We start from the raw sequence: 27,584 nt of genomic DNA, 5'->3' as shown, positions 1-27,584 counted from the left end.
TTTTGTATGCAGGAATTTATTTTCATACAGGATTACAAAAGAGAAAACATTGGTCTCAATGTTTCCAATGCACAGAAACTTTGAAAAATTTGCAGATCCCAAACTTCCAAGCACTGGAGAAGCCCAAACTTGTGGGTGTCTCCAATTGCGGTCAAGAAATCTGGTCCGTGATCCATTCCGTAGTCAAATCCGTACAGAGCTACCGGTATTTTGCACTAACTCAAAGGGAAAAAATACCTCAACCTTCAAGCACCCTATACGCCCAACAAAAGCTGAGCCATTTAAAACTTTGCACCTGGAATATTATAAAAACATCAAGGCATTCACAAAGAACTGTTCAGAACAGCGTTGAAATGCAGTGGACTATGACACATGAAGTGTGTTTCATAAAGGAGGAACAGTTTCTTTATAAAATAGAAAAAAGCTTGACTAGTAGAGTGTGCTAACAGTAGGGTAATGTCATACAAAAAAAAGGGCACGTATGCAACGGCTTTTAAGAGCAGAGCCGGGGGCTGTATTAAAATGACCTAAGAAACTACAATAGGCAACAGCGGATTTTAAATCCCTGCCCATGTATGCCATCTGTACAGGTAAAACTAATAAATAGGCCCCCGAAAAACTCTAGTAAGAAAAAAATGTTGGTATCGCAGCACTTTGTGGACTACAGGGCTTTTTTGAGAGATTGCCCATGTGAAATAAAAACACGCTTGTTCGAGCAGGGAAAAAAATGTACACGAGAGGTGCTGGAGTGACAACCTCCACAAGAGCAAAAAGGGGGAAAAAATGAAATAGAAAGGACTAGTAAATGAAGGGCACACAATCAAGCAAAGACAGACAAGTATCCACCCTGCTTGCGCAGATCCTTCCCTGGGAAAAAAGCTTTTCCTTTGTTAGTACTCGGTACTAATGGACAACACTAAAAGGGGGGAAACGGCGGAGAAACGAAAAGGAAGCACAGCAGTACAGGATGGAACGTGCGGGACACTCGCCCCCTGTTTTTGCACAAAACAGAACTTAAAATCACTCATTTTAGTTAACAAAGAAAAAAAAAAACAACCTAACGGCCACTGACAACAATCTGTGCACGCAGCAAAGAAAAAAAAAAAGAAGAAAAAAAAAACTCTCCCCCTCTCAGATTTCCAGTCGAAAAGAGGGGGGATGGCAACAAAGGCGACAACAATGGAGCGTTACATTAAAACACAGAGGAGGACGGAAACAAAGCCGGAGGGGGGAAAAGCGCTCGAGACAGAGGCTGCTGCTTCGTGCAAGGCAGGTTGAGTCTGGGGATGGTGAGGGAGAGAGCAGCTCAGCGTGTGTTGGCCTTGTTGCGCATGAGGGGCTTGTGGTTACGCATCCCGTCAACATTGTGTTGCCAACTCCAGCAGGTGCGGCAGAAGTAGCGGAAGCAGACCATGTCGCGGCAGAAGACTGGTCCTGGCTGCTTGTGGCACGAGGAGCACATGGCGTCCTCCAGGTAAGGGTCTACTTGCACCTGCGTGCAGCGACAGCTTGCCATCAGCACCTGCTAGTAGTGCCATGAAGAGCTGTTGATCAATAAGACCTCAATGCAAAGACAGGACTGAAATGTGTGCAGCAAATGTTCAGTTTAGATGGTTTATATGGTATAATGTGTACCAAAGCCACTCAGGGAAGCCGGGCTTTGGAAATTTAAACCACTTGGGGTTCTTTTAACGTGTACTGCTCCCGCATACTAAGTCCTCGGGATCAGCAGTAGAGTGCCGTTGTTAAGCCACCAGGCGGCGCTCTCGGATCAAATGATGGAGACTTCAAACTGCTGACAATTCCAAAGACTGATTTAACATGATGCAGGGTAAAGGAAGTGAATAAATGAACCCTGCTTTGAACAAAATTAAAAAGCAAGTCGGCTTCGTTGCAGCCCGTGTCTGGCTTTCACGGTGATGCTACTAGGGGACTGCACTGATCGAGAGCTAATTGATTGGAAACTGTGGCTTGAGTAGGAAGTATAGTAGTGCCCATAGTGTAATGAGCATTGTTAGTGTCATATGTATACAGTGCAAACGTGCTACTCCACAAAGTGCTATATCTGAACTCAAGTTCGCGTGTTTCTTAAGTAGCCTTGTCAACTTAGCATAGCAACAGTCTACGAAAAAAAAAAGAACAAAGGACATCTGATTGGAGTGGGTTAGAAATCAGAAAGGTATTTCTTGTGGGAAGAGAGCATGGAACATCGCAGCTATCGCCACAGGGCCTTAAAAAAACTGGTTACTCAATCATCACCGGTTGCTGCCAAAATCTCGATACACTTCAGGGTTTCAAACAATGCTGAGATATTCTGATGTCAGACTGCTTGCAGGCATTCATAGTACAAGCTGCTTTCAGTAAAATACCTCAGTGTAAAAAAATAAAAACTTCCCCAACTCAAGCCTAAATAGGCAGTTTTATGTATAATTATACCAGAATTTGTTTTGCACACTTGCAGGCACTAATGGAGCATTCTCATTCACCAGCTGCGCACTGCTGATGTCCAAGGGTGGAGCAAGCTAGCTACTGAAGCACCAATGTGTGGCATTGCATATATAGACTGATAATTTGTTTATGCATTAACTAGCTACTATAGTGTGAGGTCTGCTTATACATTCGAGCTCGGATATATCAAACCGGGATATTTCAAATTATATTTCAAATGGACATATCGAACACACATTAATCGCTTCAGGATCCTGTGTTTGAAAAGTCTCATATTATATCAAACACAAACTTTGCCAGCATTTTGTTATATTGATGCCCTTCGGTTACTTTTCACGCAGGGGTCACAGTGCCAGTGATTGGAATGATGTGAATGTTGGAGAGCTTGATGGTGGCCTTTGCCTCTACGGTAATTTTCCACGCTACAATACTGTCATGCGGAGAAGCCAATCTAACACCTACCTAGGTAGCCAAGGTAGTTTCCCTGCCAAATACATTGTGCAAATAAGCTATTTTAGTTTTAATAAGAGTTATATTTATATAGTATAGGGCTCCAGGTAATTTAAACCACCTGGGGTTCTTAACGTGCACAGTGTCAAATATTTACCGTACATTGAACTCAGTGTGCCTGTGGCACATCTCATTTCACAATTGTTCGGCACATCTGTTCAATAATATGTTCTGGGCAATAAACTGAGCACATCTGCTTCATGCCATGGCATATAAAGCAGTTTGGCGCATAAACGGAATAGTCGAGGAAAGGGCCAACTGGAGGTCGTTAGCGTACACTGAAATGTCTGAACAATGCTAGCCAGTAGGATGCAAAGAACACAGACCACGAGGAGGTAGTGCACATACTTTCTTTGAAAACCGAGGAGTCTTGATCTCCACAAAGGATGCAGCTACAGCCTTCATGAAGCTCTTCTGGTTGTTGAAGGTCACCCGGCCAGACCCTGAGTTATTCAAAAGAAGAACGGCAATCAGAATGAGACTTTGGATGCAGCACGTGGAAATCATTGTAGTAGGAAATTGCACTCAGGCTTGTGGCTTTTGCACTCTCGATCATGTGAGAATGGTTAGTGCATGAGTCAAAGACGAGCTATGCAGTCCCTTGTTTGGCTTGTTTAAAGGAGTCGACACTCCAAAATTTTGGATTGAGTTTTTTAGAATTGTACGTGTGTCATGGTGTGGAATTCTCATATGACAGGTAAATAATATACAATTAAAATTTCCTATTGTCATGCAGTTTCGGTTTGAATCGCCGAATGACTGCTGGGATGTTAGACAAGTTTCACAGGTTTCAAGAGTCAATGACCTCTTTCCCAAGCATTTCACCCCAGAGGAGCCGAGCACCACGCCAGGGGAAATCTTGTAACCACTGGAAAACCGGTGGGCACCAGGTGGCATCGGGGATCGAACCTGGTACTTCCCGAATGAGAGGCGGATGCTCTACCACAAGGCCACCGCTTCGGCCTGAGTTGTTTGGGGTCATGCAAGTTGTGAAAGAACTGCCTTATAATTTCTGCTTATTTCGTTTGTTTTTAGATTTCAGCTTTTAAAAACGTGAAAAAAAAAGATGCTGCAAATTGAAGGAAGCAGTGATCATACTACAGTTCTAGTATACCTGTAGTAACCACTACTCATCTTTGATGTCACAACTGCCATTTGGCATTTGAAACCGAAACCGTATAGAATTAAAAAATTCAGTTTAAAGAGCAACTCCTATGTTTTTTTTTCAACTCGTTATCTCCAGTTTTCTGGTGAGTTGTGCCAAATTTTGCAGTGGGGCAAAATTTTACTTTAGTGCAAATATGAATCTTGATATCTTTATTATCTTTATTTTGTGGCCTTTGTCAGGCAGTTTTCTCTATGAGCAGCATTGGGTGTGCAACGAGGCTGGATGCATGTAGGTTAATATACGCTGTGCTCGTCGTTGAAGACAAAAAATGTGATCCAAGCTGTCACTGTCGACAGTTTAGCCAATCAATGTGCACACGATAGCTTTTGTGATGGTGTCCACATCATAGTTTGATATGTCATGAAGTTATGACTGCCAAAAGGGTTTGCTTCATGCTTTTAGCTTTTGTAAAATGCTTGCACTTTGAATTTTTAAGCACTTTCTTTTTCGGAGAGAGGGGACTGAGCAATGCAATGTGATTATCAATCCAAAATGTCCATGAAACCCTTGGATATGTCTTTTTAAGATAACTATGCTATCGGAAAGTTTGAGTCTTTTAAAGCTGACGCACACACACTGAAGGTGGCCAGCATGCTGGTGACTAACTGGCCAGATGAACTAACTGTAACACCTTCTGCCTGAACAGAAACACATGCAGGTAATCAAAACTGTTCCTGCAGTGGTACCAAGCTATATTATGTGTGGTACAGTGGATTTATATCGAACAGCTGGATTATTTCAACACCATTCCCTTAGAAAAATTCTCTTGCACTTTCTGGGAGAGAACATTTGTCCGAGAAAATTAGATTAAGATCCTCCACTCACCATTCAGTTCGAACTCATGATGTTCTTACGGAAAAGGACTGGTTGCAAATTGCTTTCAGGTGAACAGCAGCACAGAGCGGCCACAGGGATCCACACCCCAATTTGGTGCTGGTGCGTTCATTTCATTTGAAAAATTGGCCTGTCGTAGCAACACCCGTTTTTTGCCTTTTCCTTTCTCGTCTCGTTTATAAGGTTTAAAGGAGTATATCCATGAAATTTAGGTATTTTGTTAATTATGCGTAATACATTTTTGTATACAGATCACCACGCGGTTTCTGCCTACAACTGCTAAATAATATTGAATTCATTTTCTTTTTCGGTAGTTTTGGCTTCAGCAGCCGAGAGAGAGATGGCTGTGACGTCGCAACCAAGTCCATGTCACGTACGGCATGAAGAAACTGCGATACAATCGCTGTTTTTACCTTACCTTATGCATCATTACAAAGGATAAAACAAACTGGATAAACTATCTGCGGTTCTTTAACGTGCACTAACATTGCACAGTAAATGGGAGTCTTGCTTCTAGGATTGTAAAGTGGCCGCAACAGCCGTTATGCCTTAACCACAGATTCAATGTGCCAGGGTAGTCCAGTGCTTTTATGCTGGGGCAAAAGCCTATTGGAGTGCATCTGCTTTTTTTGTCATTCTGAGATCATTATCTGTGAGAGTAATTGTACTAATGGCCAGCAACTCTATAGCACTTATAGCACAGACAACGTGGCCAGCAAAAGAAGTAACAGAGGTTAAATGATGGACCCTTAACCAAAACTCAACAGCCAGTTGAATTCTACAAGATTGGTTGCTTTGTACCACTGGGCTGTTGACAAAGAATGCAGGAAATTGTGTAGTTTGCGCGTCAATGGCAGCAACAGAACTGCTCCTGAATTGTTGCACTGACTCTTTACACATGGCTTCAAATGTCCTTACATACAATGAAGAAGCATGCTTCTAGGCTAACTGCAATTAAATTTTTCATTCTACAAAATCAGAAAATAAAACACTGAGAACAAAATATGTGCCATTTGTAACTGAAGAAAGTCTTTCAGGAATGACAAGAAACTGTTTTTCAAACAAAAACTTGAAAAAGGTGTGGATCCGTTTGTACTGTTTAACATGCCAAAGGCGAAGTCTGAAGCGCAAAGGGACGGGTGAAAGGCATTCCCTCTCATGTCCCGGCCTTCTTGGCACTTCAGGCTTCTACAAAATGAGTGGTTTATATGGTTTAATGCCCCAAAGCGACTCAGTCTATAAGAGATGACGTAGTGGAGGGCTCAGTGTATGGACTGACGTCTCACAGCACATGGGCACCTTGCTCATCACCTCCATCAAAAACGGCTGCTGCAGGCAGGACCTGACCTCGCGTCCTTGGGTTAAGCAGTCAAGCACCCTAACCACAACCATCAGAGAACTACTTTACCAAGAAGTACAAATCTTTGCTATGACTAGCTTTAGGATTAAACGATAGCATTAACAGGCATTGTAACCAAAGTAAAATTTCATCGCAGTTGGTCTTTAAAGGGACACTGCAGCAGTTTTCGAATGTGCCAATACTATAGATTATTGAAGTAGATTATTTTTTGAGCATGTCTGAAGTTATATTTTCGATTATGCATAAAACACTTGCGCAATTGCCGAGTGAAGGCATGCAATTCAAATTTCTCGCGCCCCGCACGACTGCTACAGAGGAGGAAAGCGGAGAGAGAAACATCGCTTCTCCGTAGGTCGTGATGTCACTGTGAGGAGCCGGGGGCATTCAGAGCCAACCGAAGGGGCTTTCGGCGTGCGCTTTTCCTCATCTTGCATGTGTTGCGGCTTAAAAACACTTCAAATTAGTGTTGTGCACCTGATACAACACAGCTCTGCATGTTTTCGGATGCACGAACAGCTGTGGACGCGACGATGCCGTTTTTCATTGTGTCAAAAGCTCACAGCGCAATGCAGCATTGCTGAGAAGAGAGATAAATCCAAGCCGACCAATGCAAACGTTCTACTCAAAGCATTTGTGACTGACTACGTGCAGTTTTTTCCTAATGAGATTTTTTATAAGGTTTGGAAATTTCGACCACCTGGGGTTCTTTAACGTGCACTGACATCGCACAGCACACGGGCGCCTTGCTTTTCGCCTCCATCGAAAAGCGGCCGCCGAGGCTTTTGACAAAAAGGCATGGCTGAACCATGATGCGGTTCCTTGTATTTCCTTGCAGAAAAGAGTCTGGACAGTCACTATTTCCTATAACCGCGGTTATTAAAGGAAGAAAAGGTGGGGAGGAGCTGCAGCTTGGCTTTCAACATACCTCGGCTGTCAATTCACTAAACGTGTATTGTGAGAGTACGATAAAAGGGAAAGGTTCTTTACAGCTGCTAAATGTCATGATTCAAGCAGCATTCTGCCCACATTTGACTTTGTCTCCAGCACAATAGCCCAGTCATTGCCTCGCATGCATTGCAGAGCTCAGCAACCGCGCTTTGCTTATTGTTCATTTATCTGGAGGCAGCTGTGTACTGCTTCACCTTTTCTATAAAATTCTTCATTTCCCCAAGGTAGGACGACTGGCACTCAAAGCAGAATGTGGTACATCAAGCCTTGGGTCCATTTTTCACAACAATGACCTTCCGGGCTTGGCGGGAGGACTTACATGGAGGTAGTCTGCTAGGGCATTGTTCGCTGCCCTTCTTTCCCAGGAATATGCGTGCCAAGAGCCATGCAGTTTCTGGTAATAATGGCACACACTACTTTTCAAAATGCGTTACTCTAACCAAAGCATGTTTGCATTCCAAACCTACGCTCCCCACAACAGAAGTGCTGCATCGTTTGCAGGCGCATCTGGTAAGGATACATGCGGTGAAAATCCCGATTGGACATTCACAAAGCCGCAGAGAGCTGCGATCAGCACACAGCGCAGCGAAGGAGCTGCATCGGCAGCTTCCCCGGTCCTCAAAATGTCTTCACACGACGTCTTGGCCAATCACAGGCGACGGCGCAACTCGCTGAGAGCCCTGCCGCGCGGGCTGTATATTTCTGCTTTCTTCTGCCTAATTTCAATCTGATATTCAAGTTTGCAGAATGAAAAATTGTGGGTTTCTGCTGAAAGCCCAAGCATGTTGGCTCTGGTATACACCTAAAGAAAACGTTTTTCCGTTAAAGCTGAATATGAAAGATTGAATTTCGCACTTTTTTCCCCCCGCTAGAACCTAAAGGTCCAAACCCCTACCCTACGATTATTCACAAGGCTAGCCAAAAAGCAGTGTCTGCACCTGTGGCAGTTGTCTAGCCTCAGTTCTCGTTTCTGTTGCACCTCATCTAAATTGACTATTTCAGGGGTCTTACCGATGGGGTACTTGTACTTGTCCGTGTCAATGCCAGCATACAGGACTCCCCCAAAGAGTTCTTCCATCACGTGAGCCAAGCCTTGCGCGTTGAGCATGCCATGGAGAGCGCCCACAAACACCGTTTTTCCAGGGTCCAGCCGCTGCGACGGGGAACGCACAAAATTGCTGTCACTCAGCACCCACGGGATCACTTGCACCTCCTTGCAGCGCATGCGCCGTGACGATATCTTGTAGTACCAGTTGCCCATGTTGGGGTAGTCCTGGCTGCAGGCGTGCAGCAGCATCTTGACCTGCTTCTCGTTCTCAAAGATGATGTACACATAGCCGGCCTTGGGGGGAAAGCCTTGGCTCCGCTCGCGGCTGGGCCACTGCACCTTGATGTTGCCGAAGGCAGCAAAGGCCTCTATGAGGCCCGGCTCCGATATATCCCAGGGCACGCCTCCCAGAAAGACCTTGCAGGACAGGGATGAATTCTTGAGGGTGCGCGGCGGCAAGGTTCCGCTCCAGCAGCAGCTTGCCTCTGAAAAACCTGCGGTGCGATGAAGCGTAAGGGAATACAGTAAACGTATTATCCAGGAAAACTTATGATCTGAACCGCGTGAGTTTGTAAAAATTAACTGCTGAATGAGGCACAACCGCATTGAGAATGGAGACTTTCACTGCGTATAAGCGTAGGTTAGCATTTATAGACATTCATATGCGCGGCCCATTTTTTTTATCTCTCGCAGAATTTAGTCCGCATTTGCACTGTCATAAACGCAGAAGAGGTTTAGTAACAAATCCAGTTTGTAGAAAGCAAAGACGAGCCGGGATCATTTCCTCAGGTGTTTCCGGATGCTTCACTCCTTTACATCAGTGACATGCGAAGCAGCCGTCGCAATGGCTCACAGCCGCCACACTTTTGCTCATGCTGAGTCTCCCAGATCCGGCCCGCTCATATGCAAGCGAATAGTTGTAGTTATCAAATGGTTCACCCCTATGCGCCTAAGGCACCACAAAGAAGCTATTGCATTTCTCCTCCTAAGGTAGTGTTTCCACGGCAGTAGGCACCTTGTATATTGGCTTTCTTTGATGGCTTGCCCCTTTGCTCGTGGGCACTGCAGGAAAGCAACTGTGGTGGGCGAGCACCGTTGATCAGCTTTTCATGTTGTGAGTGCTTGTTAGCAAATGTCCGGTTGATTGCAAAATGTATTATAAGACCACAATTCGTTGAAACTTGGAATGTAGTAACCGAAAATTCATGTTATCTGTAAACATTAACCGGGAGAAAAATAGTGAAACTCTATGGAAGATGTTCTACTGCCTGCGACTGAGCATATGAAACAGGAAATAGCATGAACCGGAAAACGTATAAACGAGGTTCCACTGTACACAAGGGCATTCACACAGGGGAACAAGGAGGACCTCCTATGCAGGTGGCTACAGACTCCCAGGAGTGTGAACAGGGACTCCTAATTGTACGTACTGATAAGATCAATGATGATACACAATACTGATACGCAATATCATGTCCTTTGCAACACTTCCCCTCGACACCTACGTGCTGCAGAGAGGCCACTACAGTGGGCGAATGCTATTCTCCTCCCGCTCATGTCTCGCGTTCCCAAATTTGGCCAGCTTATATGTGGCATGCACAAGATTTACAAGCAAAACACCAAATGAAAATGTTGTACTAACTCCAAAGCGATTTATTTGAAGAAATCAATTATTTTCTTCTGCCGCATGCAGCAAACACGACCACACACTACATTGCACCACTACAGCACATACACCTTCCACTTTGCGCAACACCTCATCGGGTGCGTGACTGCACCAAGCAATGAAAGTAGTCCACATGCAAAAAACATCAGTTCGATATGACCTCATCTTCAGTGTTCCCTGAAGTTTGAAAATCCTGTTTCGGTCTTTCAAAATGACTGCGGCGGTCTATGGGGCAATGGTGGCTGTCTGCAGAGGCCAATTTGCTTTTTTCCTGCGTCGATTTCTTGCAGTGAAAGAAGCTGCGTTCCCATCTTCTTGGCACTTCGCTGGCTACAATCATCGCCAATCTCGCACAAACTTCGCAATAAGATAACCTGCGAAAAAAAATGTACTGCCCCACACGCGTGATTGGCACGAACGACCGATCTGTGAACGACACACAACACAGGAAGAAAAAAAGGCAGGTGGCTAGGCTTACTGGCTGCTGCGTAATAACCCACAGCTTCGTGGTGGTGCTAGGAGCTGGTACTAGATATGCTGATGATACAGTCCAGCCCACTTATAACAGGCGCAGATATAACGAACGCTCGCTTAGTACGAACGAAAGTGGTGCTACCGTCAAAATATATATTGGGGCAATGGCACAGTGTCTCACATAAAATGAACTGCTGTGGCCTCAACACTCGGTTAGAGCGAATGCGAAGCTGTCGGGACCCCGTAGTTGACTGAGCCAGCGGTGTTTGGCGCGCTTTCGCTCGACTGGGAACCCGCGGCAGGCGAATTTCGCGCACTTTGTGTTCCCCTGACAAGATGCGAACACAGAGCGCACAAAGCGTCCTCCAGCGCTCCTTTGCGGGTAAAATAAAGTAAAAAAAAAGAAAAAGCGCGCGTTGAAAAATGAAAACAAAAAAGCGCGCGCGCGCGGTGACAAAAGAGAAAGCGGCGCCGCCTGCGTCGCTGTGATGCATCCATGTGATCTGCGTCGGCCAATCCGGAAAGTCAGGCGCCTGTTCTACAGACTCAAACCAGTTCTCCATTTGTTTCTCCGTTGCCACCCCGCGCTGAGGGCATTGTGCCGTCGATTCTTTCTGTGCGATGGCACTGCGTTGACATCGTTGCCGCATCCGTGCCTTTCCCAGATCGGGGAGTTGAAGGCTGCCTCAACGCGTGAGCCCAAGGGCTTGACTTGCGCCTGGTGCGATGGAGGACTGTACGCCGACCTCTTCAGGTGCTAAAAGGAAAGCTGTCGACATCGCAACGAAGATGGCCATTGTTAATGAACTTGCTCAAGGTGCAAAAAACTGCAAACTGGTCAAGAAGTACGGACTGTCGAAATCGACCATTTCAACCATTGCTAAGGGCAAGGAAAAGATTCTTGGTGCTACCGTGAATGCCGACCTGACGACTAGAAAGTGCCTTCGGAAGGCGGCCTACGCGGACGTTGAGGACGCACTGCTGAAGTGGTTCACTGACGCCCGGTCTCGCAACGTTCCGATCAGTGGACCGCTGATGCTCTCCAAGGCTAAAGACTTCGCCTTCCTTTTGGATTTTCCCGATTTCAGCCCAGGCAATGGATGGCTCCACCGGTTTAAGGCTCGCCACGGAATTGTTTTCAAGGCTGTCGTCGGCGAGGCCGCGTCTGTGAACGAGGATGTCGATGCGTGGCTTTCCAACAACCTCCCAACAATCACGAGCTATGCTCCACGGGACGTTTACAATGCCGACGAGACTGCGCTGTTTTATCAGATGCGATCAGCTTTGAAGAAGCAGACATGCATCACTGACATTTTTCAAAAATAAAGTTAAGTTTCGTCTCGCTTGCTCTTTTTGCCCGTATTATAGGTGGTCCACTTACTACGAACTTTGGATACAACGAACAAATGCCGCATGACGATCAAGTTCGTTATAAGTGGGCTGGACTGTAGCTATGGCCCACGGACCATACTCACAGAAACGGCGGTTTGTTTCACGCGAGAGTTGACAGCTGCGGCGCTGTTAATTTAGCCGAATTCGTAATACTGATTTTTCTAGATTATAGAAAAAAAAATATATATATATATGTAAGTTATTCTGAAATATGTGCTGTTTTAGTTTTAGATTGAAAATATAAAAAATCTGCTGGAGATCCTTAAAAAATGTTAATTTGAAAAATTCATTAATGTGGCATTTGTAGTAACGAGATTTCACTATGCAGAAAGCTAACAGACAGCAAAGACAGATCAATCTTTTCATGCCGTGTCCACTTGGGTCTGCTCTGTCCTGGTGACTAGGGCACTCTACTGCTGACCCAGAGGATCAGAGTTCAATTCCGGCCACGGTGGCTATGTTTCGGTGGAGGCAAAGCACAGGGCACCCATACACCGTGCGATATCAGTGCAGTGTTCGGGACATTAAACGCCAATAGACCAAACTAAACCACTGCAGGTCTGTAGCAGAAATCAACGTGCAGTTGCCAAAACACCATTTGCAAGAGCAAAAGGTCTGGCTGGCTTCAACGTGCTTGTGGTAGAACACATTCCACCACAACCCTGTGGTGGTGGAATGTGACATTTGAAGCAAATGAGTTTCGTGCTTAATTGGTAATTTGACTTCTGTCTCTGCTAAACGGTAAAAGTATATCCACAGATAGCAGTGATAAGTGAAGGATAAAACATAACTAGTACAAATACACATGCAAAGTGCTCAAAACTAATTCAATGCTAAATACCTTTGCAATAGCCATTTAAAATCAACAATTCCTTTTCACATTTCAAAAGTTTGGGACGGGCATTTATGAGGTGTAAAACTCTGCGTAATGATAAATGTGTCGAACGTCACGGGGGCATAGCAGCTGCAGCCAAGCATCTGAATTAAAACTGAACATGATCTCCCTGCACAGGAGTAGCAGTGTGCTACTAAGGTAGCCTTGAGTTTGCTTGAATCAATGTCGTTCATTGGAGACTAAGGGCAGGACACATTACTGTGTTGTGCTAATGTGGTTCAAATGGCACTGTTAACATACTAAAGTGACATCAGCTGCAAGGGATGCCATGTTGGAGGGCTCTGGATGTTTCAAAAACTCTGGGTTCTTTAATGGGCACTGACTCTGCACAAACTTTGCACAGAACATGGGTACCTAGAGCTTCACCTCCACTGACACAGCTGCCATAGCCGGGATTAAACTCTGGCCCCTATTTTCAGACAGCTATTTACAAAGACCTGCATTAAGTATTTTCACTTAATGAAGCCACAGTAAGACCGCACTAGACTTCCAAGCTGCTGTCTGCATACTGACCTTCAAAGGGAGTTGGAATGTCGCAAATTTTATGCTGATTGGCATGGTGTGGGTTTTTTTTCGTTTTGGAAGCTGTTCTGTGCTTCCAGTGCACATATGCTGCTTGTTCGTCCCACTGTACTGTTTGAGTAGTGGAGCAGAGTCTCCATCGCTACTGCACCATGTCATGAAGGACGCTGCGCAGGCTTTTACTATTTCGGAGCATCTCTTACTAGACACTCCTGACAATGCGCACTGTTAAACAGCAGATGACTATTGCCTAATAGTTCATCTACGATGCAAACAGCTTTCAGCAGCCGTTTTCATTGGTCATTTGATAATTCGATCACCAGATCAGTTGAACATTTTCTTCAATTCCTTGAAGCTTTAATTTGGTTTTGTTGTGCATGGAGGTGACAGTCGAGAAAATTCTATACAGAAAGAAAAACAAATCGTTGGAATGTGCCAAGGGCAGCTTTTGTACAAAAATCTGCACATACAGTTGCCGACCGAAAATTCGAACCCCTAATGTTTCGGACATGATAGATTATTCAGACTTCTCCGTGGCACAGTGACATGCACCACACAACTAATACACATGAGCACCCGAAATTTCAGACGTATTGCGGCTGATAGCTCAATGTTTTGGACCTCGTTCGCATTGGTCGTGGCAACACTGTTAGAAATCTGAAGAGCTGGTCCCTGCGAGTATTTGAGTCAAATCTGAAAGCTTTGCATGAAACGTATAACCTAGAAACAATTTTTAAAACGTTCTTGGCGACGGCTTATCACCGATTGGGGCGACACATCCTCGCGCGCATCGCGCGCAAACTTCTCATGTGAAGTCGCATGGGCTTGCTTGGCACGCTTGCTCGTTGACGCTCCCAAGTTATGTGGCCGGACTTCCTTTGTTTTTCTTGCTGTGTGCCAGCATGGGCTGAGTTGAGGCGGTAGAGGAGGAGCATCATTTTCGATCGTATCTTGAGAGCTAATAAAGTTAGCCTCAGTATTTTTGCTTTACGGTGGCGATTGATGGGATACCTATTGCTTTTGCATGTTTTTGTTTTCTTAATCAGCCTTTAATGGGCCCTTAATACCGTAGGTATTTGCACGATTCTAACACACCCCCGATTGTAACGCGCTGTAATATTTAAGGCCCGGAAACCACAAAAACAACTTTGTGCCGATTCTACCGCGCACACGGAATAACACTGTCAACAAGCGTCTGAAAGTTGCTTAAAACATTTAATCAAACTCAAGAACACAAATGGCAACACACGAAAGCAACCACGAGATGGGAACATCATAGGCTACTCGGAAGACAGCTCTTTCGTGAATGCATGTCTCCGGGACATCTAATGCATGGGACACTGCCCGGTTCCCCTCTTCCTGCTAACAGGATTACTTTCCGCTTAAACGACGCCTCGTAATGAAAGCGTCGTTGCCTTTCCATCTCGTCATTGTGCTGTGGGTGAATGCATGTATCCAACGCAGCTTCTGGGTACACCAGCGAAAAATGGTGATTGAAACACTGGATCCGCCTCAAAACTGCTTGCTGATACAGAGTCAATGCGGCTGGCTATTCACTGAGCTACTTCATTTCCATTTGGAGGTTGTTTTTTTTTTTTTGTGTGTTTTGCGTCCAATTGTAACGCGCATGCATTTTTGAATGCTTATTTTTGGAAAAAAAGGTATACGCGTTAGAATCGTGCAAATACGGTATGCATAGTGGAACGTCATTAATTCAGACTTCAAAGGGGAGCAAATTTGATGAAATAAAGCAGAAATTCAAGCTAGAAAGGGGCGTACTAGGAACGGGACCCTTTCTGCAGTGCAACGCAGTAGCAGTCTTTACAGACACCACCCCCCTCTACATCGCATTTTGAGGATGCTTCTCAGCACGGACTGTGAAGACTATGCGGTGAAGCCTCCTTCAAACATGGCAGGTCAGTTAATTTGCAGTGTCACGTCTAGACTTTGCCCGCATGTTCCCCTACTAAGTGCTAAAGGCAGTGTAGCCTTTGAATGTTGGTTGCCACCTGTCGTGTGTTTTAAGCACAGCGCGACTCCATCTTAGTGGCAAGTGGAAGTTCATGTAGCAATGTTTTTATATAAATTTGATTTATCGGACATTTTTGTGGTCTCAAGCAAGACCAAAAATCGTTTGTCAATTGTATAGAAATCTCGCTAGTTTGATTTATCTGTAGTGTTTATTGCAGTGAAGTGACTCATGAGGTCATATGCAATATAGTTCAGTGAAGGGGAGATTTCCAACTAGTAGGTAGGTCTAGAAACTTGTCTAGTGGCAATGAGCTGACTCACTAGCAGCAGATCTGTGCAGCTTGGCAGCCTTTTCAATGTTGTCCGAGTCTCCCTCGCCCGCTGCAGGACTGACACCAGGCGACCAGCGCTGGTCCATGAAGAATGAAAATGGGTTGCTGGGCAGGTCAAACTCGGATCGCATGGCCATGCCATTCGCTTGGACAAGGTTCCTAGTGCCGCTGGGGCTGGATGCAGTCAGTGCCAAGGAATTCTGCAGTGGAGAGAGAGAGCAAGCTGATCTATGTTGCTTGTAGAACTGTGCACTTAGCAATATCACCATTTGCGCTGAAGTATCTGTAAAGGGATGAAGCTACACCCAGAAATCCTGGCCGAAAGCATTTCATGGCTCATGAGTGGTGTGGACAGAGCCAGTCATCCGAGCGTGTCCGCACAAACCGATACTTAAGAAAAAAAAAAATTGTAAACAAGCAGCGCAGCACCATCCGAACAAATCAGATTACTTGACCAGGGCATGAGAGCACTATCGATCACACCGTGTGAAAAATGAAAAACCCTCTCATGTTGTGTGAACTTCGTCGTCTTCATTAAGCTCCATCTGCGCTGCTCCTTTGTAAGCCATGCATATATGCCGTCTGGACGAGTGCAGCCAAGGTCTGCTAGCTTAGCGTCTGGCGAATCCATCGGGCAGATTGACAGAACTCTTGAGTGCTTTCCCCCTACTGCACCTAAGCAGATTTAAGTGCTATTTTTCTGCTGAGCACTTTCATTTAACTGCTCTATCCCTTTATGCCTTGCTAAATTGGGAATTCAGCTGCACTTTTTTGTGCGTTTTCATTCCGTGGGCTAAACTACATCACAAGCATCCACAGAGGTTTATTACAGTAACACCAGTGCACGATGAAATGTTATCAGACGAATCCAAACTTCCTCTGGGCACGCAGTTACTTATATCGTGTGCATTTTATAACCAACAGACACGAGCACCCTCTCTTACCTACAAAAGAGCCACAATTTCTCGCCAAGTAACGCACCATGAGATCAGAGAGGGTGCTAATTTCTGTGCCACAGCTGGCCCCACTGGAGTCAGAGTCTGGGGAGAGGCTCCTGGAATCCCGGAAAGGGTCACAGCCAAAGGCTAGGGATCGTTCCACAGAAGGACTCCCCTGGTAACTGTAGAGAACAGAAGATGGACAGCACAGCACGTGTAAGCTAATGAGGATCCTTAAAAGGGGACACTAGGCAAGAAATAAAATTGAAAAAAAAAAAAAAATAGATTTAGGAAAAATAAGGTGCGTAAACTAGTGAATGGATCATCTAAGTTAGGTTATTACTCGCTGCACGTTACCAGCGAAAGGCATGTCGCAATTTTTTTTCGTGCCCTGCCTGGCTGTGAAGGCGGCAGCAGAAACACTAAAAATGCCAAGCAACAAGTACACAACTTCAGCCTTTAGAGATGTAACTGGCAGGCAAAGAATGAAAGTAATGCTGTGATGAGTAGAAATGCATCATGTTACCACTGAAGACTAAATTATAGCCTTTGTCCTCCATAAGACCTTGGCTTCATTGCTGTTCTGCCTATTAACTTTCCAAGCACAGTATCACTCTGCAGTCAGTTTCATTGGGGAAAAAAATAACTGCAAGCAATTGCACTTAATTACCATTGAATGAAAAGAAAGACCTAACCATGCAGCCATTGCTTGCAAGGGCAGGACAGCTACACCAATTGCACCATCTGATGCAAATAAGATTTTCTGCGCCAATACTGTACCAAAAAGCATTACATTGGCTGAAACTGCAGCAAAGTACAAGGGAGCACTACTACTTTCTCAGTATGTTACAACTGTCTTGTTCTCTGTGGGATTTTTGGTAACATCTGAAGTTTTGAATAGTTCACAAATAGTACCTGCTCGTTCGGTTCGCACTGCACATAATTATTTCAAGTTTGTCGTTCAGTCTGAACCTTCACAAACCTCCAAATTTCTTGTTCATTTGAGCTTGCAGCTAGCTTTCTTCCGAACGGTGCTCACTAGTCTCAGCACCTCGCACGGCAAAATAGCACATATGCAGTAATGTTTAGGACACAGCAGTTTAAGTTTCCTATTCTTGCATTAGTGTTTTCGTGCTGTAGCACACCTTAATGTGAAAAACCAACTTGCGCACACCTCCACCCTCGTAGCATAATAAACATTAATGGGTTGCGCACCCTCAGGAACCACGCAGCTGCTTCCTGCATCTCGCAGGCAGGATTAAGAGGTACAGCAGCACGTGGAAGAAACTCAGTCTCAAACATGCAGTGCGAATCTGCTTGGTGCATCTACACGAAAGAACAACGCTCTTAGATAAGAGAGTTGAAACTTTGCGCTGGCGCACCACGCTGTGGAGTGGGCTCGAACAATTGCCGGTTTGGCGATGACATCCCTATGTCTATACTCTGCCTATTAGTGGTGCTTGGTAGTCTAATTCTGTAAACATGCACAGTCTCGATGAATGGGCATTTCCACAATTCTGCCGTCAGTGCGCACCTTCCATGACCATGATACAAATACACCGCAGAAGTAGCACACACCAGTTGCTAAGCAATCCTGGTGGGTAGTTCAGGTCTGTATGACTCAGTACTATAAACACTGCCGACTTCTGGTACATATAATATTTACTATTATTTACAGAATACCCAAGTTTCCCTGGTGCATTGCCACAGGGGAGGTAACTATAGAAACTGGTAGTTGTTCACAGTAATGAACACGAGTGTATATAACTAAATGGGGCTAAAACAGCTTGCATATCAAAGGGAACATACGGTTTGGATAAAGTGAAGATACTAAAAAATATAGTCTGTAATAAAAATTATGATCTTAGAGACATTCTTCAGGCAATGTATTACGCTCTTTCATTGTCGACTGAAAAGAAAACTAAGGCTGTTTGTTCGATAGCCATAAACATTCTTGGTTTGGTTTGGTTTGTGGGGTTTAACGTCCCAAAGCAACTCAGGCTATGAGAGACGCCGTAGTGGAGGACTCCGGAAATTTCGACCCCCTGGGGTTCTTTAACGTGCGCTGACATCGCACAGCACACGGACGCCAATTCGTTTCGCCTCCATCCATTGCAATGAGAAGAACATTCTTGGATTGTGCCTAGTAGAGGCACAAGTTGGTTCAGATGAGTAGTAGCATTTATCAATGCCTGTTTTATAGAAGATGCAATGGAAGAATTGGAGCCTCAAATGTTTTTTCTTCTCATTGCAATTTCTCTGCCCTGCATGGCTATTATCTCTGGTACTCTGCAAATGGTTATAATCATTAGGTACAAAGCACACAACTGATCTAACCAAAATGATACTGCCACTGAAAATATTTTCCATAATATCAAAAAGTTTTCCAAGTGGAGGGCTCCGGAAATTTCGGAGGCACCCGTGTGCTTAAACATCGCACAGCACACGGGCGGCTTGCTTTTCGCCTCCATCGAAAAGCAGCTGCCAGGGCCGGGATTTGACCCCGCATCCTTGGGCACAGCAGTCGAGCACTTAACCACTGCACCAATCTTACTACAATAATATTTGATTCACAGGAAAGGAAAGGTGCAGTATCTGTCACACGTGTTCTGGGGACACCTGAACCACGCCGTAAGGGAAGGGAGGAGTGCTGTGCGAGGTGGGAGTGAAAGTAGAAAGAGGGGTGTCGTTATGGAGGGCTCAAGTAATTTCGACCGCCCGAGGATCTTTAATGTGCACTGACATTGCACAGCACACGGACGACTCTGTTTCGCCTGCATCGAAACGCAGCGGCGGTCGGGATTAAACCTGGGTACTCAGGCACAGTAGTCTGGCGTCTTACCACTGTACCACCTTGGCAGGGTACAGTGGTTATCTCAGAGGTGTGAAACTGCCTTTGTGAACAAACATTCACGAGGTCTGTCTGTCCATTGTAACCAGTAGAGCAGACCACTTAATGGATCAATTAATCAGTAGCATTTGTCTGAACTCAGCTACACGCTTTGTTATATAAGCCCTGGGCCAGGACAGTCTTCTCAGCTTTGAGCTTTCCGGGTAGGTAGTGTTCCAAGGTTGCCGTAATGGTGTAGGCATTGTCACTATGAACGATGACACAGGCATCGGCTAATGGCCTGCCGTTGTCACTGGCCGAGCCAATTCTGCCATTTCGCTGTCCTGTGTTGGAGCCTTCAACAGGTTGGGCACTCTTCTGGGATGCCGTGTATAAATGGAATTTTTAATTTTGTCTTGGCTGTGTTCGCTCTCATTTTCAAAGATTTTTATCCTTGAAAAAGTTAAAATGCAACAGTGAAATGTAACATTTTATTTGTCCATTTTAACTAAATTCGTTACTTAAAGAACAAGTTGTGCAGAATACAAAATAAGGAAGGCCCTGCATAGCGTGCGAGCATTGCTGCAATTTTCATGCAAAACACCAGTGAGACTTTTCGGCATGGCACATATGTGGTAGTTTAATGTCTCAAAACTGTGCTTGGGCTGTTCTTTTAAGAAATGCCATGACTGAACTGAGGGTTCTGGCTTGATTTTGAACTGGAGGCTGCAGGCTCATTTGTTACACCTGTCATTGCAGCAGTGCGAAAAAGAAAAAAAAAAAACTAGAACAATTGCGGAAATGACAGCACACCTCTAGAACTGACATCGTGGAACATTGTACAGGAACGGTGGGCCTGGGCGGAGAAAATGGTTTTGAAAAACTGTAGGAATTTCCGCAGCACTTAATACGCAAATAAAATGACTTCACTGGGCGGCAACAGTGTGTGCATCGTTTTGCTCATCTAACAAGGGGAATTTCATGGTGTAGCTAAGTTCATTAAAGACTAATTTAACCTAGGATGAAAAATTATATGGATCTATGCTGGTGTACTGTACAAATCCAAAAAACAAAAAAGAACAGAGGAGCAGCATCGGCTGAATATTCAAGGGGGCATGGAAGCAACATTGCTACAAGAGTGGTTTAAGGGGCTAGTTTGTGTTTGCATACAGATAGCCACATGAAGCCAGGAAAAAGGGGAAGCTAGATGAGCGCACTGTCACTATTACTGAATTAACAGTTTATCGGTCTACTTTGACGGGGTGTCCTGTATAGACCGACACAATGTACTCAGTGTGGAGACAAGTTTCTGAACACATTTCCACAAGTTGCAACTGACCCGCATTACCTGTATGGTGTGTAAGGAGATGCAGAGCGGATGGCTCGTGGTCCTGATCCCACAGGTGCATTTTGTAGCGTTCCCTGCCTCAGCAGTCTGTTGAGAGAGGCTTCGGAGAAGCGCATGTCACCAGAGTATAGGGAGCCGAGACCACTGCCATTCTGGTAGGTCGCCAAGTAGGCTGGGTTAGAGAGTAGGCTAGACAGGTTTCCCGTGCCGCCTTGCACGGCACTGTTCCTGAGGCCACAGTTGTACCCTGCGTGGACAGGTGCAGTGCACTGGGTCAGACACAAGGTTACAACTGTAGCTATGTCACTGCAAGCATTAAAGCATCAAAATTTCAAGTGACCACTGAAGTGTCGCCTTACGTGCAGCAAGGTGAAAGAAAGCCTTTTGGCCACTTTGTGATCCTTTGAACGTTTCCAGACTCATAATTGTCACTGTCATCGTCAGTTGCCACTATCACTATCCACATCATTATGTGTCTTCAGCCATCACTTCTTAAAGGTTAGAGAAGACCCCACAGATACCCCGTGGAATTCCACGGACAAATCTTGCCCACACGATTCTAAACATGGGCCAAGTAAGCCTTTCGCCTTAAAAATACTTTGTTGCGTGTGGCAGTTGCTTCCCATCTTTGATTTCTAGAAGAGAGCCAGTGCAGTGTTGCAGGAGGAAGACCTCTGATCACTCAAGACATTTTGCTTATCGAATCAAACTTGTGGCATGACGCATGGCTTCTGACTAGCATATGTCTAAGAGTACTCATGTTTTTGAATACCATATTTTATTTGCTATGTTGTCTGTTACCGTACAGTAGCTCCACGCAGTGAAGTGTCAAATTGTTGACATCGACATGTGGAGGCATAACTACATAAATGCTAGGCAGAATTAAGTTGGTTGCCTGTAATACTGCAGCCTCTTTCATCTGGCCACATTTTTGATGTGGTTACAGCCACACTCTTACGAGTGATGGGAATGAGATTGTTAGTCAGTACAAATGCAGCTTTCATAGAAAGAACCTCTTGACAGAAAGACTCTTGCAAGAACTAAGCTTGAAATGGCTTGGTTTGTGGGGTCTAACGTCGCAAAGAGACTCTGGCTATGAAGACGCCGTAGTGGAGGACTCTGGAAATTTCGATCACCTGGGGTCTTTAAGACCTCATTTAAAACTGATTACTATACTTACTCAACTCTAGACTGACCTGAATTCTATGCCAACATAGGAACATTACTGGGGCTGAGAGAATAAAAAATTCCTCAAATGTGAGCAGACTGAAAATAACAGCTACAAAGCACTAACCGCATTTATTTGCAAAAACCCGCGTCCCTTTCCCTCATACTTCCAAGCGTCATTATTGTTTACAAATTCGTAGGCTGCCAGGTCTCGTGATAGGGCAAAACTCCAAAGACTCGTGAAATACCTGCTGCATAGTCGCACCCATCCTCTCAAGTGCTCGCATCGGTTAAGGCAAGGGGTAATGGTTATAGTGCCATCTTGTGGTGGAATTTTGTATGGGCAGCACCCGAGCACCATTTTTTTTTAATTTCAATGTGGGATCTTCACGTGTTAGAATTGTATTCATAAATTCATGAATGTAGGCTGACCTAAGAGATTCTTGTTCTTAAAGAACTATTGACTTAGATTAGAATACAGTAGATTTAAATATACTACTTTGCATATCAACTTAACTCTTACTTTTCAATGTAATCTCTGTATAAACATGCGTGGCCTTTGCGCCCCCATTAACAAGAGCATGTACGCCTACTTTGCACCAGCTTTCTTCATGGCGCCAAGATGCCCGTGCCCACACCAGCTTAAAAACAGAAGTGATTACTGAGTCAGTTATACGGAGTTTTATGGCGCAGAAGCAACCGGGGCTATGATGCGCCAAAGAAATGATTACTGAATTCGGATTGCACTGTCCTATCTTCCTCAGTCTTCACCTGGTACCATCAGATTTTTCTGTTTGTATTTAGCTGATCCAGATAATAGAAAGGTGAAAGTCACTTCTATCGAGAGGACAGAGCTACACCTGAAGTAAGAAGACATGGGGGTCAAAAGTTCACCTGAAGGCTGAACCACATGGCAGCGTTTCTTCGGCCCCGCGGCAGCGTCTTGGCTTTTGGTGTCGCCGAATGCGCAATTCTGGCGCTTGAAGCGACGCTGAAAGACGCAGGTATCTGGCCGTGCCAGATCTCAGCGTCAACGCCGGAAATAATTCGCAGGCGAGGACCAACGACAAGCAACGCGTGGGCAGCTGCAGCACCTGCCGCCACAGACGAAACTAGTTTCCGTAAAAGCAAGAGCTCGTCTTTTGTCCGCGCTCCATGCCTGCGCCTTTGTTCCTCTTGCCTCCCCAATAAGTTAGTCGTCGCTGAATAGGACCATTTCAACTATGGACAGGGGTCAATTGTTCGTACTTCCAGGATTCCTCCATGCCTCTGCTTGCAGACACAGTTCGTATGCAGTCATGTCTCAGGCGCGCCAAGCGAAGACACTCGAAGAGACGCTGACGTGACGCCGAAGAAATGCTGCCATGTGGTCGGGCCTTAAGAGTATGATGCAGTAGCTTTAAGGGATCCCTGCAGTCTGAACTTTTCGTGTGACGCTAGAAAAGCTAGGCAAGTAGATCGAAAAAAAAAAAATATATATATATATATTTACACACACACACACACACACACACACACACACACACACACACACACACACACACACACACACACACACACACACACACACACACACACACACACACACACACACACCAAAAAAAAAAAAGAGACTGATCCCACAGAGGTGGTTTGAGGGTTCAAAACAAAAAAGCCCACTATCTGCCACAGGTCATGGTGGACACCTGAAGCGCACTCTAAGGGAAGGGAGGAAAATGTGAGTGAAAGAAGAGAGGTGCCATAGCGGAGGGCTGCAGAATAATTTCAAGCACCTAGTAATGTGCATGGTTAAAAATCCACAAAAACTCACTTTTTGGTGGCAAACCAAAACTTGCTCAGAAAGACATGTTGAAGTAGAAATGAAATGCCCTTGAACGGTCTCTTTTCTGCACTACACTTCATGCTTACACCTACTCTTCACAATGATAGACTGCAGTAACTAAAGCGACAAGAGCAAAATACAAACTCTCATTTAAATAATTGCACCAGAAATACATGTATTGTATATCAAGCTGATCACAGTGCTGAGCCTGCAGGCAAAGCATTTATTTTTCACTCACCTCACGTAATGCACTATTTTCATTCTCGGGAGTGTTGCACTTTATGAAACTGAGTATATAGCCACTTCCGAGGTCCCCCGACACAGACTGACACATGCTTGTTTCCACCACATGCAGTTTTTCGACCAGTCGAATGTGTCTCGTTGATGGAAGGATAGGATGTCCGACTTCTGACTGAAGGGTCAGAGGTTCGATACCACAACCATTTTTCTGTTTTTCTTTTTGGCAACATCACTGCCATGGCCCTTCTCAACAAGTCGAGATTTTCCAGTCACACTGACGCTACGTTTTTGCCGAATTGCGTTAAAAGCTGGTATGAAGAAGACATGCATGTTTTTATTTACTGGTGGTGCAAGTCCATACAAATTGAGCCGGACCACATTGAAGAGAAATATACATCCAGCAGATATGCGGCTGTAATTGTGTTCTTCATAAATTTTGAATCAACAGAGTTGGAGAAAGTGAGGATCGTTACTTATTGACATTTCGTACGTAATGAAAATCCAACAGCACCAAAAAAGGCACGAATGAGTGCGCATACATGTGCCGTGTAAAGCTTTCGTTTCGGAGAAGCAAGAATGCGATTTGGATATCAATATTCAAGGGTGCAGAGTGTTTTGAGGCCCATGCAACTAAGGAGGAGACATTGCATGATGCAGAAGTCCACAAATGCAGCAGCCGTCACTTACCATTAAAATTGAGGCAGTCCTCAGCAATGTTATCTGAAACAGAATGCAATCCGAATTTATGCGATACTTGCATGGTAGCAAGCACATCACTCAAAGCCATAAATAATATGACTATTTGCTCAAACCCACTTGTGATTTGTTACACATGGGTTACATTCAAGAAGGTTGCAGTACGGCGGTAAGACCACCTAGCATATAAAGTAATGAAAAATTTGCACCAGACTTTGCTAGGTTGGCCAAGCATGTGCTTGCATATGTTTCATTGCACTTTCAGTTAGAAACTAGGGTTTCGAGGTCAGGCTGCAGGCAAAGATCGACGGAATCTGACATTTGGGATCCGAGTGGTAGCACAATTAAATTTTCAGACCACTTAACGCACCTTAAGAGGGCAATGAGATAGTGGTTTGTTTGGATCCACTGCACACTGATGGAAGTGGATGGCAACAGCAACATGCAATGTGCAGGGAGAGAGTGGCTGTCAAACCACTTGGGCTGACCGGCTGTGGCAATAGCCACGAGGTTCCATACTCTCCTCCCACGAGAAATTCTGATGTTTTCTGGTTTACCCCGTGAGGTAGTGCTTTTGTACTAAACAGACATAAGCTGGAAGACTGAAGTGGTTTGGTTTGTGGGGTTTAACGTCCCAAAGTGCCTCAGGCTACGAGAGACACCGTAGTGAAGGACTCTGGAAATTATGACCACCTGACATCGCACAGCACACGAGCACCTTGCTTTTCGCCTGCATAGAAGGCCGCCGAGAGCAGGATTCGATCCCACATCCTTGGGCACAGTAGTCGAGCACTGTAACCATTGAGCCACCCCGGCGAGGAGGAAGAACGTGAAGCCTTTTGATTGATATAAAAATAACTGGTAGCAGAGGAGGCGGAATATGAACTCAATGTTACTTGGGCACAAAGCTCACCAAATAGTCTGCTGAGGGGTCGGCGATCCACCATTGAACAGTCATTGGTGTTGTCAAGCGTACCATTAAAATTCGGCAGCACTCTGTTATAATTGTGATCATTTAAGGACTCCATGAGTGCAAGCTCATCATCCAAAAAGTTGCTGGAAGACTGATGAAGCTGGAAAGAAAAATAGAGGTTACGACACCTTAGCTACAAGAAACCACTGCACTTGCACCGTAAATGCTCAAAGCAGCTTTTCCCAAATACACATTAAATGGGTCTTATTGCATGATAATTGCGATGTCCCATCGGCTTGAATGTATGTGGACGAAAGATCAAAGTAAAGAAAATTTGTGAAACTACTGAAAGGCAATGACAAGTAAATGAGCAAGGGTACTGCACACAGTGGTTAACTGCACTTGGTGGAGTGGGAAAGGTTAAAACTTTTGAAAAACGATGCATTCCATATATATATATATATATAGATATATATATATATACACACACACACACAACAGTTTTCAACGAAAATGGACCATTACTGCCAGCGGCACGTGGTCGTGGCGTATCATGTGGGGATAAAGGTCATTAGAGAGGGTGGCGAGTAGAATGCCGTAGTGACCGATGTAGCACGGCGCAAAATGCGACGAACAGCACACGCCTGCGGAAACAAATCACGATCGGGTCTCATGGGCAAACGGGCTTTGGCTTTATAAGGAACATGCACTAATTACTAGCAAATAACAGAACAACAGTTCCGAAAAGGGTCTTAATTTTTTTAAAGTCGATCGGTTGCGTGTCACCGAAACCCTCTGCGCATGCAACGTGCGCTGGACGCACTCGCCTCGCGTTGAACGGAATTTTTTTCTTTTCGAGAATCTATCACCGTCGCCTATAAACCTGGCCGAACTGACTATTGAGCTACGGTGAACGCCTGCGCATTGTCTGATAAAACGCCGGCTGCTACTTCTTTTCTTTTTCGACAGTACGAAATTAAAGCGCAGGAACGCTTTAAAGCGAAGGCACCGGAACGGTGCTAACCACGCCGAAAAGCGAGAGAGAAAAAAAAGATAAGTGGCCCAAGGTTCCGATGCGTAGCGCAGCAGCCGTTCGCAGTTGAAGGAAGGAAAAAACGCTCGCTCCGCAGTTCACCTTTGCCAGGGAGAACATTGCGTCGCGTCTGTTGCCTCCCCGTACGTAGTACCACATGTAGCTGTGGGGCCTCGCCGCCTCAGGAGCCGAAACGACCGGAGGGAAGGAAAAAAAATTTCCCCGAGCTGCCGCTTGAGCGTCGCAGGCCCCAACAGCTGGCCGACCGAATAATCGAACGTGCCTACGAGCCACGAGCTCTATCGCACCCGTGCACCACGGGCTGAGAAAACGCCACGCTTCTTCGTCGCCCAAGGGCACTAACCCTCAAGAAAAATGCCAAAGGGAAAGCAGTACGGGCTCGCGAAAAACATAACCTGCACCCACCTGCCCGCAGAAACGCGTTGGTGGAAGCGCAGGGCCCGCAGTCGTGGTGGAATCGTACTGCATGCTAGTGCTGCGGTGGCCGGAGCGCTACGAGGTGAAACGCCGACTTTCGAATCGGCACACGCCTGCCTCTCGCGCTGCTAACGCCGAAATGCGTCCCTGTCGGGAGCCGGGCTCGTCTTTTTTTGTTGTTTTCTTTTAGGAAGGGGGTGAAGAGAGGTGGCCTGCCTGTCGCGTGCACCCTGCTTTAGTTGCGGCGGTGCTGCGCGTGCACGCGCTGAAGAGGCACGGGGCGTGCGGGGAAACGTGGTACGAGAAGAGAAGATGGAATACTTCACCATTAAAACTGTTCTTCACGCTAACACGTGGCAGGACGGGAGTCAAATTGCAGTCTCTTCGGGCGAAACAACGCCGCTGAATTGTGTGCGCCGCGTCGGCGGGCCGGCACCGGTTAAAATCAGCGCTTGGGCGGCTCGGAAATTGGTCAAATCCCTCGGTTTCGAAGCCGGGCAGAGAAATGAGACTTGCGACGAGCTGTAAGCGGAGAGGGGGAGGTTATCGAACCACGTGCTTCGGCGGCATAAACACTACGGAGAGGGGAGT

At 45.5% G+C, this 27,584-nt stretch overlaps 2 protein-coding genes across 3 annotated transcripts in view; one reads left to right on the top strand and one right to left on the bottom strand.

The window, feature by feature from the left end:
• On the bottom strand, positions 1 to 27,558 carry orb (polyadenylation element binding protein orb). Of its 2 annotated transcripts, none has more exons than XM_084606977.1 (9): positions 27,320 to 27,558; positions 25,523 to 25,682; positions 24,601 to 24,633; positions 20,685 to 20,931; positions 16,550 to 16,688; positions 15,558 to 15,768; positions 8,280 to 8,810; positions 3,307 to 3,401; positions 1 to 1,492 (listed from the first exon to the last, which is right to left on the bottom strand). In XM_084606977.1, the coding sequence occupies exons 1-9, from the start codon at positions 27,320 to 27,322 to the stop codon at positions 1,307 to 1,309; spliced, it is 1,605 nt and encodes a 534-aa protein (XP_084463103.1). In that variant the 5' UTR covers positions 27,323 to 27,558; the 3' UTR covers positions 1 to 1,306. The 2 variants fall into 2 exon arrangements, with proteins under 2 accessions (XP_084463103.1, XP_084463102.1); XM_084606976.1 differs by lacking the exon at positions 27,320 to 27,558 and adding an exon at positions 26,982 to 27,140.
• The window catches only part of Fbxl7 (F-box and leucine-rich repeat protein 7), a 90,941-nt gene that overhangs the window by 2,185 nt on the left and 61,172 nt on the right, over positions 1 to 27,584 (top strand). The window contains exons 2-3 of the mRNA XM_084606981.1: positions 1,383 to 1,474; positions 2,790 to 2,857. The gene's annotated coding sequence lies outside the window, so the exon portion shown is untranslated. The remainder of the gene's footprint in view (positions 1 to 1,382; positions 1,475 to 2,789; positions 2,858 to 27,584) is intronic.

Source organism: Amblyomma maculatum, chromosome 6 (assembly GCF_055883805.1).
Source record: "Amblyomma maculatum isolate TAMU_Amacu chromosome 6, ASM5588380v1, whole genome shotgun sequence".
Lineage (NCBI taxonomy): Eukaryota > Metazoa > Arthropoda > Arachnida > Ixodida > Ixodidae > Amblyomma > Amblyomma maculatum.
This window is presented reverse-complemented; position numbering and strand designations above follow the sequence as displayed.

Excerpts from the sequence above, each read along its gene's own strand:
- orb (XM_084606976.1), bottom strand. The coding sequence starts at position 27,044 with ATGCAGTACGATTCCACCACGACTGCGGGCCCTGCGCTTCCACCAACG. Across the intron at positions 15,769-16,549 it reads GCACCCTCTCTGATCTCATG|AATTCCTTGGCACTGACTGC; the intron begins GTGCGTTACTTG and ends TCTCCACTGCAG. Across the intron at positions 8,811-15,557 it reads GCTGCACAGATCTGCTGCTA|GTTTTTCAGAGGCAAGCTGC; the intron begins GTGAGTCAGCTC and ends ATCGCACCGCAG.